Consider the following 13,687-nt stretch of genomic DNA (forward strand, 5'->3'; position numbering starts at 1 on the left):
CAAAGAACTAAACAGACATTTCTCCAAAGAAGACATACAGATGGCTAACAAACACATGAAAAGATGCTCAACATCACTCATTATCAGAGAAATGCAAATCAAAACCACAGTGAGGTACCATCTCACGTTGGTCAGAATGGCTGCTATCAAAAAGTCTACAAACAATAAATGTTGGAGAGGGTGTGGAGAAAAGAGAACCCTCTTACACTGTTGGTGGGAATGCAAACTAGTATGGCCATTATGAAGAACAGTGTGGAGGTTCATTAAAAACCTGGAAATAGAACTGCCAGACCACCCAGCAATCCCGCTGCTGAGCATACACACCAAGGAAACCAGAATTGAAGGAGACACGTGTATCCCAATGTTCACTGCAGCACTATTTACAATAGCGAGGACATGGAAGCAACCTAGATGTCCATTGGCAGACGAATGGATAAGAAAGTTGTGGTACATATACACAATGGAATATTACTCAGCTATTAAAAAGAAGGCATTTGAGTCAGTTCTAATGAGGTAGATGAAACTAGAGCCTATTATACACAGTGAAGTAAGTCAGAAAAATACCAATACAGTATATTAACGCATATATAGAATTTAGAAAGATGGCAACAATGATACTATATGTAAGACAGCAAAAGGGACAGCAAAAGAGATATAAAGAACAGATTTTTGGACTCTGTGGGAGAAGGCAAGGGTGGGATGATTTGAGAGAATAGTGTTGAAACATGTATATTACCATATGTGAGATAGATGACCAGTCCAAGTTTGGTGCATGAAACAAGGGCACTCAAAGCTGGTGCACTGGGACAACCCAGAGGGATGGAATGGTGAAGGAGGTGGGAGGCGGGTTCGGGACGGGGCGACACATGTACACCCGTGGCTAATTCATGTCAATGTATGGCAGAACCCACCACAATATTGTAATTAGCCTCCAATTATAATAAATAAATTCATTTTTTAAAAAAGAAAAAGGAGGAATTACAAAATAGTAGGAGAAAATAGTAAAGTCAAAATAGTAGGAGAAAAGAAATGATAAAATTAAGAATAGACATTAATACAATAGCAGCAATTAAGAAAGCCAATATTGATTCATTGCAAGATCCCAAAATTGATGAACCATTAGCTAGTTAAATTAGGAAAAAAGAGGATACAAATACCAATGTCAGGAAAGAGATTATATCATTATCATCTTAACAGATGTTAAAAGGACAATAAAATTTTATGAACAACTGTGCCTATCATTTGACAACTTAATGGAATGGAAAAATTCCTCAAAAGACACGAATTACCCAGCTGAGACAAGATGAAATAGAAAATCTGAATATCCCTGTATCAAAGAAATGAATTTTTGTTATTTAAAAACAATAAAAAACAAAAAGACCTCTCCACAGAGGAAGGGAGAAGAAGAAAAAAATTCCAGGCCCATATGGTTCATTGGTGAATTCCATCTAACTTTTAAGGAGGAGATTTTATTAATCATACATACTTTCTCTCATAAAATAGAATGAGTTGGGAGTATTTTCCATAAATACATTATCCTGCTACCAAAACTTGACATAGACATTACCAAAAAACCCCCAATTAGATCATGTTTATGATTACATAGAATAAAAAATACTACAGAACATTAGTAAATTTAATCCAGCAGTATGTAAACAAGAGGATATCTTCCCCCCAGCAATACAAAGTTGGAGTAACATCTCAAAAGGAACTGATGTAATTACCATGGTAACAGAATAAGGAAGAAAGTCTTAGGATCATTTTAGTAGATGCAGAAAAAGAATTACCAAAACTTAATATCCATTTGCAATAAAACTCTACAAAAATAGGAATAGAACTTCTTCAGTCTGATGAAAGATAGCTGTGAAAAACCTGTACTTGTCATATTTAATGGTGAAATAGGGGAGATTTTCCCTCTAAAATCAGCAAGGCTACTATGTCCATTTGCACTGCTTTAATTCATTGTTGTACTGGAGGTCCTAGACAGTGTAATAAAATAAGAAAAAAGGTACAAAAACTTGAAGAAGTGAAACTCTCATTATTTGTAGAAAGCATGATTGTCTACATAGAATATACTAAGGAATCCATGAAAACCTATTAGAACTAATGAGTGAATTTATTAAGGTCAAAGATAAAATATTAAAAATATATATTGTATTAATTATATAGATTAACAGTAAAAACAATATGTGAAAAAAAGTGAAAGAGGAGAGTGAAAAAGTTGGCTTAAAGCTCAACATTCGGAAAACGAAGATCATGGCATCTGGTCCCATCACTTCATGGGAAATAGTGGAAACAGTGTCAGACTTTATTTTTTTGGGCTCCAAAATCACTGCAGATGGTGATTGCAGCCATGAAATTAAAAGACACTTACTCCTTGGAAGGAAAGTTATGACCAACCTAGATAGCATATTCAAAAGCAGAGATATTACTTTGCCAACAAAGGTCTGTCTAGTCAAGGCTATGGTTTTTCCTGTGGTCATGTATGGATGTGAGAGTTGGACTGTGAAGAGAGCTGAGCACCAAAGAATTGATGCTTTTGAGCTGTGGTGTTGGAGAAGACTCTTGAGAGTCCCTTGGATTGCAAGGAGATGCAACCAGTCCATCCTAAAGGAGATCAGTCCTGGGTGTTCATTGGAAGGACTGATGCTGAGGCTGAAACTCCAATTCTACTTTGGCCACCTCATGAGAAGAGTTGACTCATTGGAAAAGACCCTGATGCTGGGAGGGATTGGGGGCAGGAGGAGAAGGGGACGACAGAGGATGAGATGGCTGGATGGCATCACTGACTTGATGCACATGAGTTTGGGTAAACTCTGGGAGTTGGTGATGGTCAAGGTGGCCTGGTGTGCTGCGATTCATGGGGTCACAAAGAGTCGGACATGACTGAGTGACTGAACTGAACAGAACTGAACTTAAGCCCATCCAATATGTTTAATTTTGTGAGTTCATATGATGTTAAAAACTAATTGGTTATCATGGAAGATGATGGAGAACTAATTCATTTTCTTAAAAAATGGTAAAGAGAAAGAGCCAGTTACTTATCCTGTCTTTCCTGAATGAACTGGTAGGACTGGGTAACCAAATAACAGATGAGGGGACCATATCTCTATAAAATATTCCAACTAAATAATAAAAAAGAATTGATAGAGTTAGAATATCACTGTATTAAAACTCTGAATGAATAGTAAATCAGGCATTGACCAGTAATGGCTACTATAACAGCACCAACATAGAGATAGCCAGACATTATGTGTTCTTTTTAGAATACGACATCACCAATAGTTTTGTTAAAGGGATGGAGCATGAGTCTGATCAAGCCTCTGGGTCCAGCTACCAATTTGCGAAAAATAGAGTTTGTACTATGAAAGTGTCATCTGCAAAATCTACTCTGAGAAAATTAAATCATGTAATATATTTGAAAACATAAACTCTTAGAAAAACATAAGATAACTAAAATGGATTGGAGATGGAAGAGAGTGGAAGTAGAAATAAACGTCAATTGCTTCCTTATGGTGGGAGTATATAGAGAAGATAGCATAACACAGGTATTAGGGCAATGTGTCTGATATATCAGTTGATGGACTAAACTAATGTACTAAAAGATTCTGAGGATCACAAAGCAAAACTCAACTATGTTTCGTACTGATTTGGAAATATCTCTGTATTAACTCATTAAAAAATACAACAGGTGTAATCTATTATGCTGAAGGATGATGTATATTCAAGTGTTGACAGTTTCTGGCAAGTTTCACCCAAGAATCTGCTGGTGATGGTTTCCACACGAAACTATTAGTAGTGCTTACCTCCAAGGAGGTGCTCTCCTGGTCAGCTGAGAAATGAGAGTGGACTGGAGACTTACTTTTTGCTATATACCTTTAAAAAACTTGCAAATATCACTTATTCAAAAAAATTGATAACTTATATTTTAAAAAATCCTTCCCAGCCTAGTCTTATGTTCAGCTGAATTGCACATTCATAGTACTAGGCACTTATAGAGAAGGTAAAGAAACCCTTAAAGAGACTAATGAACATAAAAAGGAAAGAAGCCATAGTATGTAATGTACAAAGAAGTAAGTAGAGGTACCAAATCTAATTCATTACCACCCTTCCTCTGTCCTCTACCAGTTCTTTCTCTCTCAGGATATTCATGATTGGCTATATAATGACTGTTTTAAACTATGACTTGACTGATACAGGGCACCACATTTGCAAGTGTCCTGGGAGAAGTCATAAAGAGTTGACTTGGACCTGAGAGCATTACACCAACAAGAAGTAGGCACTGCAGAAATCCCACCCTTTGGGCTTGGAGGCAGTGACTGAGAAGGTGGAGATGGAACTGGCAGGGCCACTGAGCACCAAGCCCCTTGAGCCCCTGAGGGTAACTGAGTTGGCTGGTATGCTGGCAGACATATGATGCAGCAGGCCGGTGTTCCGCATTCAGGATGCCTGCGGAGTGCTGTTCGTGTCCATGTTCTTCAGGTCCAAGGACGATGACAAGATGGTCTTCCAGACAGAACCTAAGGAAATCAATGGTCATACCTCTGGTATTAAAAAGGCTCTGTGGTGATAAACAGATCCTTTCAGCGGGCGATAAAACCGTTCTACTTCGGGATCACACTACTATGACAGAGGTGAACTCTCTAAGTTTTGATGTCTTCAGTAGTATGGGATGTAGTCCCAGGGAGTGCCTGGTAATGATGTATGGACCATCTGTTGCTTTTCATGGTGCGGTGAGTTTGGACTCAAATCGTATGAAGCTCCTGCAGCCATCAATTCTGCATCTCTTTGCCCTGAGAATTTCTTGTAGCAGCATGTGAAGGTTTTAAACCTTATAAATATGATTATGATAGTGAAGATGAATTAGAATCCTACAAAGGACACTTTGGTCCCATTCACTGTGAGGTTTAGGTCTGATGGAGAACTCTATGCCAGTGGTTCTGAAGATGGAACATAGAGACTGTGGCAGATTATGGTAGGAAAACCTATAGTCTTTGAAAAGGTGTGCTTCCTGAAGATAGTCATGAGCTGGCAAAGCTGAGGATCAGTTTTTCAGAGACAACAGAAGAAGAGATAGAAGAAATTGCTTCAGAGAATTCAGATTCCATCTAGAGTTCAACTCCTGAAGTTATGGCCTGAGCGTCAGACAGATGCCACAGATAGTACACAACTTACAGACTAAAACAAGCAGAGAGAAGCATCAGCCTCCGAGTTACTCTCTGCTTAAGGCAAACATGAGCAGTAAATAATGAGGAATATGAAGAAGCTCCAGTGCTAGAACTTACCAACTCGGTGATACCCATGAGTGAAAACATAAGAGTATTAGATTAAGACAGATGGAGTTATACTCGTGTAGTCTGATGGTCTGTTGTCTTTTTAATGAATATATGTAAGCCAACATTCAATTTCTCTTATTACAGTTAGATTTCTGGTAGCTGTTTCTGTTATTATGAAGAGGGGAAATGTATTGGTTTATTTTTCTGACTCTTCTCTTAAAGCAGAAAGTTGGGTTTGTTTGTTTGCTTTAATTGTAAAGAAGAGGGAATACATGAGAAAGCAACGGGTTTGACATCTCTTTCATTGTACACTACTTCTAATTGTTGTGCCTTGTCTCAATAAAATGCCTCTAAAACTAAGACATCCCACCCTTTGTCAAGGGGCGGTCCTTTAAAAGTGTTTGCACTGTGTTCCTGTTGATCTTCTCCAAGGTGAGTGAGTCAGGGCAAGGATTTATTTCCTACCAACATCTAATTAGGCCCAGGTGGTGCAGTGGTAAAGAATCCTCCTGCCAATGCAGGAGAAGCAAGGGACGTGGGCTTAATCTCTGGGTCAGGAAGATCCCCTGGAGGAGGAAATGGCAACCCAATCCAGTATTCTTGCCTGAGAAACCCCATGAACAGAGGAACCTGGTGGACTCTACAGTCTGTGGAGTCACAGAGAGTCGGCCACACGACTGAGCAACTGAACACACACACACTTTATTAGCAAGGACAAACTTAACTAATTCACTGTGCAGTTTAAACCAGACGTACTTGTTATTTCTTCTACATATATTCTCTTCTGTCTCTATTTGGTATAATTCTTCATTTTTCCAGGGTAAGAAAATCAGTGTGCTGTAGAAAATACACTTGCCTATTTATCCCAACTTCAAGGGTGAAATAATAAGCATAGTTTTAAGGAAACATTTAAAAATAGTATTATTTTATTGCATGTGAAAAGTGGTCGTGAATATTCTTTCTGTGAACATAGAGAAATATCAACAGTTTTATTATGATTTCTGTATTTTGTGTGTTCCCCTCTTTTTTAAGACTTTTGCTTTATAATCATACATTGTGAAACATGAGAGGTAAAAATGTCTTCTAATTTTCTTTTTAATTACCATGTGCTCTAAAAGGAACTTGAAGCTGGCCTAGAAGTTTATGGTGAGGGATTATAGGTTGCTTGGTTTGTGTTACACTCACATGGAAGCAAATGTTTATTGAATGCCTGAATTTACTCCTACAAATGTAGTTTGGAGTCCAAGTCCAAATTAAAGCATTGTCCATGAAGCATCTGTATATGTTATATTCCTGTTTTGTTTTCTTGTTTGTTTTTGTGACAGTTAATTTTTAAAGAGCAACTTTCACCCAAAAAACTGGGCTTCTTAAATGTAATAGAGCTTGTTGGAGCTCTTAGTGACATTCTCCATGTTGAGTTCAGGGAAGGAGAACAAGACTTGCTGGTGTTTGATGCTGATATGAAGCCTCTAGCCTCTGGTGAGTTGTATTACAGTATGATGCAAACCTGGTGTTTAATTATCTCTGTAAGGACAAGGAAAAGGAAAGCATCATTTAGGTAACAACCTTAATTGTAACCACATCAACCAAACAGATCACCTGTTAGCCTTGAAAATGTTTTGTATATAATGACCTCCTTCCTGATGATGTATGTTGTAATAATGCTGCTGTATTAAAATCTGAGTTTTTAAAATTTGCTTTCTTCATTGTTTAGAGTTTTTAATAATTCTGAAGAAATACATTTTCTGAAATGATGCTCTCACGGGGAAACACTAGGTAGTTCAGTGGCTCTTAACCCGGTTGTTGAGCACTGAGCAGGCCATGTAATTCTTTTATGTAAGTACAGTATAGTCCATTTAACCAGTCTCCTATCAATGGACATGTAGAGAGTATCCCTTTTTTTGTATTATAAACTATACAGTGTTCAGTATCCTTGTGCCTACATCTTTGTATAGTTACTAGTGTATTTCTGTAGGAGCTGCTATGGTTTTATGTCTATCTGGAATCCATTTTAGTGTGTCAACCTCTTATAATTGTCATAAACATATAAATTTGAACAAAATATGTGATTGGTTTGGGAATTCCCTAAAAAGTAAGAGATTGTATTATGGAATATTAAGTGGTTACATACATTGAGGTTCCATTGTACATTAGTAGTACAAGTAGTTATATTGTACATTAAGCAACAGTGACTGTTCATAGCTAGAGTTGAACAAGAAATAAATTGAAATCAGGATGTTGAAAAATAAAACCTTTCACCAAAGTTTAAAAAACCTTACCAGACTCCTCTTCCAACCTCCGCCCTCAACATAAATAATGTAAGATCTGTTCCCATCTGGAACTTCCCTTGTGTCTCTCCATACTGAAAGGTCTGCAAGGACAGGTTCATATCTATCATTATCTGCCCAGTGCCTGACACATAGAATGTGCTCAGTAATAGTTGACAGATTATTTTAATAGATACACATGGGCTTCTCTATTGGTCATTTCAGATGGAGCTGTGTCATCAGTCAGAAATTCATTTTTAGTTCAACCAGATAAGAAAACAGAAGCCAAAGCTTGTGTGTCCAGTCCCCCTAGAAATTCACTGTCTACTGCTGTTATCAAGGAGACTACTTGGGATTGCCCTTCAAAAAACCATAAGGAACCAGAACAGAAGATTTTCAAGAAGCCTAATCTGGTGGTAAAACCTTTGCAGCTGGTGAGTATGGTTTGATGTCTGTCTTCATGTACTGGAGATTCAGCATTATGAAAAGTAACTGAATGAGTGTTTCTTTAGACAAAATTTCTGTTTGAGAAAAAGTTATTTCTGGAAATATGATTTCTTAGACAAGACCAGAACTTTGATCTGAAGTCATCTTATATAGCATTTATTCTGGTTTTCAGCCTTTTATATAACTAGCTTTCCTTGAGTCTCATTTCAAAGTTTTCAGTTGGCTTTGAAGAGTTGACTATTGTGTGAGGATGACATTGCTTGACAGACATTGATTCTCTGTCCATGTGTTTCTGTAGGCTTGAAAACCCTTCAGGGCTTCAGAGGGAAGAACTGAGAAGCTTGGCTGTAACTGTATTCTCAGTACTGCTGCACGTTGCCCCTGCACCTAGCCTCAGTTGTAGGGTGCTTTTCTCTTTTATTTGATCTCCACACACACACTTCTCCGCTTTTGTGTTCTCATCTCCTGTTAGTTATTTTGTCATTATTAAGAAATGAGTTGCTTCCTCTTATTCCCTTTTGCCCTTTACACCTGGCTTCTTTCATGGAAGGAAAACATTTTATTTGGAGAGCCTGCTGTATTTTCTAGAGGATGATAGAAAAGCCTAAAGGAAAATAGTATATTTTAGAATGAAAGTGTTTGAGAAGCCCCATTTTTGGTTGGAAAAGTAGTCTGAAATTTAATCCATTCTTTAAAGTTGCCTTTGTTGGTAGGATTGGTTAGGATGAGGCTGTGTCTTATTTAGGCTGTAACTTAGTTCACCCTAAGTATTTGAAGCACCATGTTTTCAGTTTTGTGCAGAGCAGTTGTGTGCGACACACTTTTAACTCTCTTTATGTAATATAAGACAGTACTTTTTGTACTTTAAGGTAGGTAAGGATCATCTTGGAAATTGTTTTAAAGGCATAACTGTGGGTCTCACTTCCAGATATTCTGAATCACTGAATCTGGGCTACAGCCTAAGAATTTTCATTTTTATAATTTGCCAGATGTTTCTAGTAAAGGTAACTCATGAAATATACTTTAAGAAACATTGTCAAAGTTTGACATGTTACTCAAAGATTTATAGTGGTTTCTTTGTTGTTGTTGTTTTTAATTTGTAGCAAGTAGAAATTAACAAATCCCAGCTCAGCTTGGCAGTGGCAAATCATGACATCCCACCAGATGCTGTGCGGGACAAGAAATTATGCAGACTGCCCCCATTAGATACCAGTACCCTCGTGGGTGTCTTTGTGGAGTATATCCTCTCTCCTAGTCAATTCTACATCCGAATCTACAGCAGGGATTCATCAGAATTACTTGAGGACATGATGATTGAAATGCGGTAGGAATCTGTTATTTTCAATGTATTTTTCACGTACCTTGTTAAATCAGTTCTCAAACATTTTGGTCTCAGGGGTTTTAAAAATTAAGGACTCAGAAGAGCCTTTGCTTATCAGTATTTATTGTACCAAAAATGAAACTGCGAAAATGTAAAATATTGTTTAAAAATCATGATAAGTTCATTTTTCTGAATATAATATTTTTATGGCAAATAGCTGTAGTTGGCTTACTAGAAGAAAGTTGTATTTCAGTATCTGTTTCTGTTTTTAATTTCTTGAGATACATTCTTTTGGTGAAAGTTTATGAAAACATCTGGCCTCAAATAGGTACATAGTTGGGGAAAAGAGTATTTTAACAGCCTTTTCAGAAAATTGTGAATACTCTTTTGAAAGTATATGAAACGTTGACAAGTAGTGGTTTCTTAAGGTTAGATGTAATGTGGAATTTGAACTTTTCAAACTCTACTATGTTAAAATCCATTTTTTAACTTTGCACTTTGAATGGATCCAGTATTAGCTATATAATTGCAGGCTCCAGTGCAAACTTGAAATGCAAGACTTCTTGTTTTAAAATGAAGAATTTCAAAACAGCAGTAGCAGAGCATTATTAGAGTGAGCATTCAGTTCATTTCAGTCTCTCAGTCATGTCTGACTCTTTGTGACCCCATGGACTGTAGCATGCCAGGCTTCTCTGTCCATTGCCAACTGCCAGAGCTTGCTCAAACTCAAATCCATTGACTTGGTGATGCCATCCAACCATCTCATCCTCTGTCACCCCCTTCTCCTCCTGCCCTCAGTCTTTCCTAGGATCAGGGCCTTTCCAGTGAATCAGTTCTTTGCATCAGGTGGCCAAAGTATTGGAGCTTAAGCTTCAGCATCAGTCCTTCCAATGAATATTCAGGACTGATTTCCTTTAGGATGGACTGGTTGGATCTCCTTGCTGTCCAAGGGACTCTCAAGAGTCTTCTCCAACACCACAGTTCAAAAGCATCAATTCTTTGGCACTCAGCTTTCTTTATGATCCAACTCTAACATCCATACATGACTACTAGAAAAACCACAGCTTTGACTAAATGGACCTTTGTCGGCAAGTGAAGTTGCTCAGTCGTCTCCAACTCTTGGCCACCCTGTGGACTGTAACCTACCAGGATCCTCTGTCCATGGGATTTTCCAGGCAAGAGTACTGGAGTGGGTTGCCATTTCTTTCTCCAGGGTATCTTCCCAACTCAGGGATCAAACCAGGGTCTCTCGCATTGCAGGCAGACACTTTACCATCTGAGCCACCAGGGAAACCTTGCCGAAGGTTTGTCGGCAAACCTTTGTAATATTCTGCCTAGGTTGGTCATAGCTTTTCTTGCAAGGAGCAAGTGTCTTTTAATTTCATGGCTGCAGTCACCATCTGCAGTGGTTTTGAAGCCCAAGAAAATAAAGTCTGACACTATTCCCACTGTTTCCCCATCTATTTGCCATGAAGTGATGGGACCAGATGCCATGATCTTAGTTTCCTGAATATTGAGCTTTAAGCCAACTTTTTCACTCTTCTCTTTCACTTTCATCAAGAGGCTCTTTAGTTCCTCTTTGCTTTCAGCCATAAGGGTGGTGTCATCTGCATATCTGAGGTTATTGATGTTTCTTCCGGCAATCCTGATTCCACCTTGTGCCTCATCTAGCCCTGCATTTCACATGATGTACTCTGCATGTAAGTTAAACAACCTGGGTGACAATATACAGCCTTGATGTACTCCTTTTCCAATTTGGAACCAGTCTGTTGTTCCATGTCCAGTTCTAATTGTTGCTTCTTGACCTGAATACAGATTTCTCCAGAGGCAGTTAAGGTGGCCTGGTATTCCCATCTCTTGAAGAATTTTCCACAGTTTGTTGTGATCCACACAGTCGAAGGCTTTGGAGTAGTCAGTAAAGTAGAAGTAGATGTTTTTCTGGAACTTTCTTGCTTTTTCTGTGATCCAATGGATGTTGGCAATTTGATCTCTGGTTCCTCTGCCTTTTCTAAATCCAACTGGAACATCTGGAAGTTCTTGGTTCATGTATTGTTGAAACCTAGCTTGGAGAATTTTGAGCATTGCTTTGCTAGCATGTGAGATGAGTGCAATTGTGCAGTAGTTTGAACATGCTTTGGCATTGCCTTTCTTTGGGATTGGGATGAAAACTGACTTTTTCCAGTCCCATGGCCACTGCTGCGTTTTCCTAATTTGCTGGCATACTGAATGCAGCACTTGCACAGCATCATCTTTTGGGACTTGAAATAGCTCAACTGGAATTCCATCACCTCCACTAGTTTTGTTGGTAGTGATGCTTCCTAAGGCCCACCTGACTTCGGACTCCAGGATGTGTGGCTCTAGGTGAGTGAACACACCATCATGATTGTCTGGGTCATGAAGATCTTTTTTGTATAATACTTCTGTTTATTCTTGCCACCTCTTCTTAATATCTTCTGCTTCTGTTAGGTCCATACAGTTTCTGTCTTTTATTGTGTCCATCTTTGCATGAAATGTTCCCTTGGTATCTCTAATTTTCTTGAAGAGATCTCTGGTCTTTCCCATTCTATTGTTTTCCCCTATTTCTTTGCATGGATCACTCACTTTCTCAAGGCTTTCTTATCTCTCCTTGCTATTCTTTGGAACTCTGCATTCAAATGGACGTATCTTCCCTTTTCTCCTTTGCCTTTAGCGTGTCTTCTCTTCTTAGCTATTTGTAAGGCCTCCTCAGACAACATTTTTGCCTTTCTTTTTCTTGGGATCCTGTACAGTGTCACAAACCTCCGTCCGTAGTTCTTCAGGCACTCTTAACCATGAGATCTAATCCCTTGAGTGTGTTTGTCACTTTCCACTGTATAAGTAAGCATAGAGACCTTCTAAGTGTAGACTCAATGGAACATCATGCATTGGTCTTTTGGAAAATACTGGTGCAGTGAGTTATATACATCTTCCAAATGTGGATGTTTCATCACACATATATTTTTTAAAAATCACACTCATTAGTATTTCTGATATCATCAGGAGAGTATTATGTATTAGAAAGCTGTCAAGCTCATAGTGCTAGATGTAACATTTCGAAAATCCTAATTTTAATTGGAAAGGTTTGAATTTTATCATTGACAATAAATACTGTAAATATTTTCCTGGAAGTGACAAGCCCACTTCATTCTTGAGAAAGTGTGTGTCAAATACCCAAATCTGAATAAACATAGTTTCTTAGTGGACCTTTCAAGCAAAAATGGTGTTTAATAGTGTCTTATTCATCTTCCAACTAAAAACAATACTCCACACGCACATACATACATACAGAACAGCTAGTTCAGTTCACAACTGAAATCCATAAGTGCTTTTCCTTAAGGCAATTTAGGAAGTATTTTACTTGTACTTCCCTTTTTGTTACAGAGAATATTGAAAAGATAGTCACTCTGTGTTTGAGATTTAATAAACTTAATAATTTTTATTGCTTTATCATGGACATTCTTAAGTGAAATTAGCCTTTTTTTTTCCTTTAAAAAAATTTTAATTGGAATGCATGGCAGTGAAAAATGAATGACTGCTAGTACAGTTGAATTGGAGAAGGCGATGGCACCCCACTCCAGTACTCTTGCCTGGAAAATCACATGGACGGAGGAGCCTGAAAGGCTGCAGTCCATGGGGTTGCTTGAGGGTCGGACACGACGGAGCGACTTCACTTTCACTTTTCCCTTTCATGCATTGGAGAATCAAATGGCAACCCACTCCAGTGTTCTTGCCTGGAGAATCCCAGGGACGGGGGAGCCTGGTGGGCTGTCGTCTGTCCGATCGCAGAGTTGGACACGACTGAAGCTGACTTAGCAGCAGCAGCAGTACAGTTGAATGCCACTGGTTTGATTCAGCAAAGGCACCTGGAGTTTTACCCTTTTGTAAAACTTTGTAAAAGCAAAGGCACCGTTGCTTTTATACCATCAATGCAAATGTTAACCCAGTGAAAAGGGCAGATAATTATTTTCATAATAATACAATATATTAAAATAGCTTTGATCTTATGAACTATTGAAAGTGTGTCAGGGTCCCAGGAATTTGTAAACTGCACTTAGAGAATTACCACTCTAAATTATCTTTTCTCTATTGAATAATGTCTTTTGTTAGTAAACACTGTATAAAATGTTTATGTTTTCATTCACTAGATTTATTCATGAGCAGCAATCTGATTTTTACATTGGTGTCACATATAAGAGTAATTTATTTTGTATCTCTCCAAAAGCATACTTTGTTTTTTCTAAGTTGACTGTATCACTATATTATATATATTATATATATATCACTATATTATATACTGTATCACTATATATATGTATGCTAAGAATACTTGGTATAATGTTACATAATGATCACTTAGT

At 38.0% G+C, this 13,687-nt stretch overlaps 1 protein-coding gene and 1 pseudogene across 1 annotated transcript in view; both read left to right on the forward strand.

Annotated features, from left to right (window-relative positions):
• Window positions 1–13,687, forward strand: part of TDRD5 (tudor domain containing 5) — an 83,651-nt gene that overhangs the window by 44,125 nt on the left and 25,839 nt on the right. The window contains exons 7-9 of the mRNA XM_027565461.1: window positions 6,602–6,755; window positions 7,769–7,977; window positions 9,094–9,314. Of these exons, the coding sequence (XP_027421262.1) occupies window positions 6,602–6,755; window positions 7,769–7,977; window positions 9,094–9,314 (584 nt within the window). The remainder of the gene's footprint in view (window positions 1–6,601; window positions 6,756–7,768; window positions 7,978–9,093; window positions 9,315–13,687) is intronic.
• Window positions 4,334–5,139, forward strand: LOC113907021 (annotated as a pseudogene).

The sequence above is a fragment of the Bos indicus x Bos taurus genome, chromosome 16, assembly GCF_003369695.1.
Source record: "Bos indicus x Bos taurus breed Angus x Brahman F1 hybrid chromosome 16, Bos_hybrid_MaternalHap_v2.0, whole genome shotgun sequence".
In the NCBI taxonomy this organism is placed as follows: Eukaryota; Metazoa; Chordata; class Mammalia; order Artiodactyla; family Bovidae; genus Bos; species Bos indicus x Bos taurus.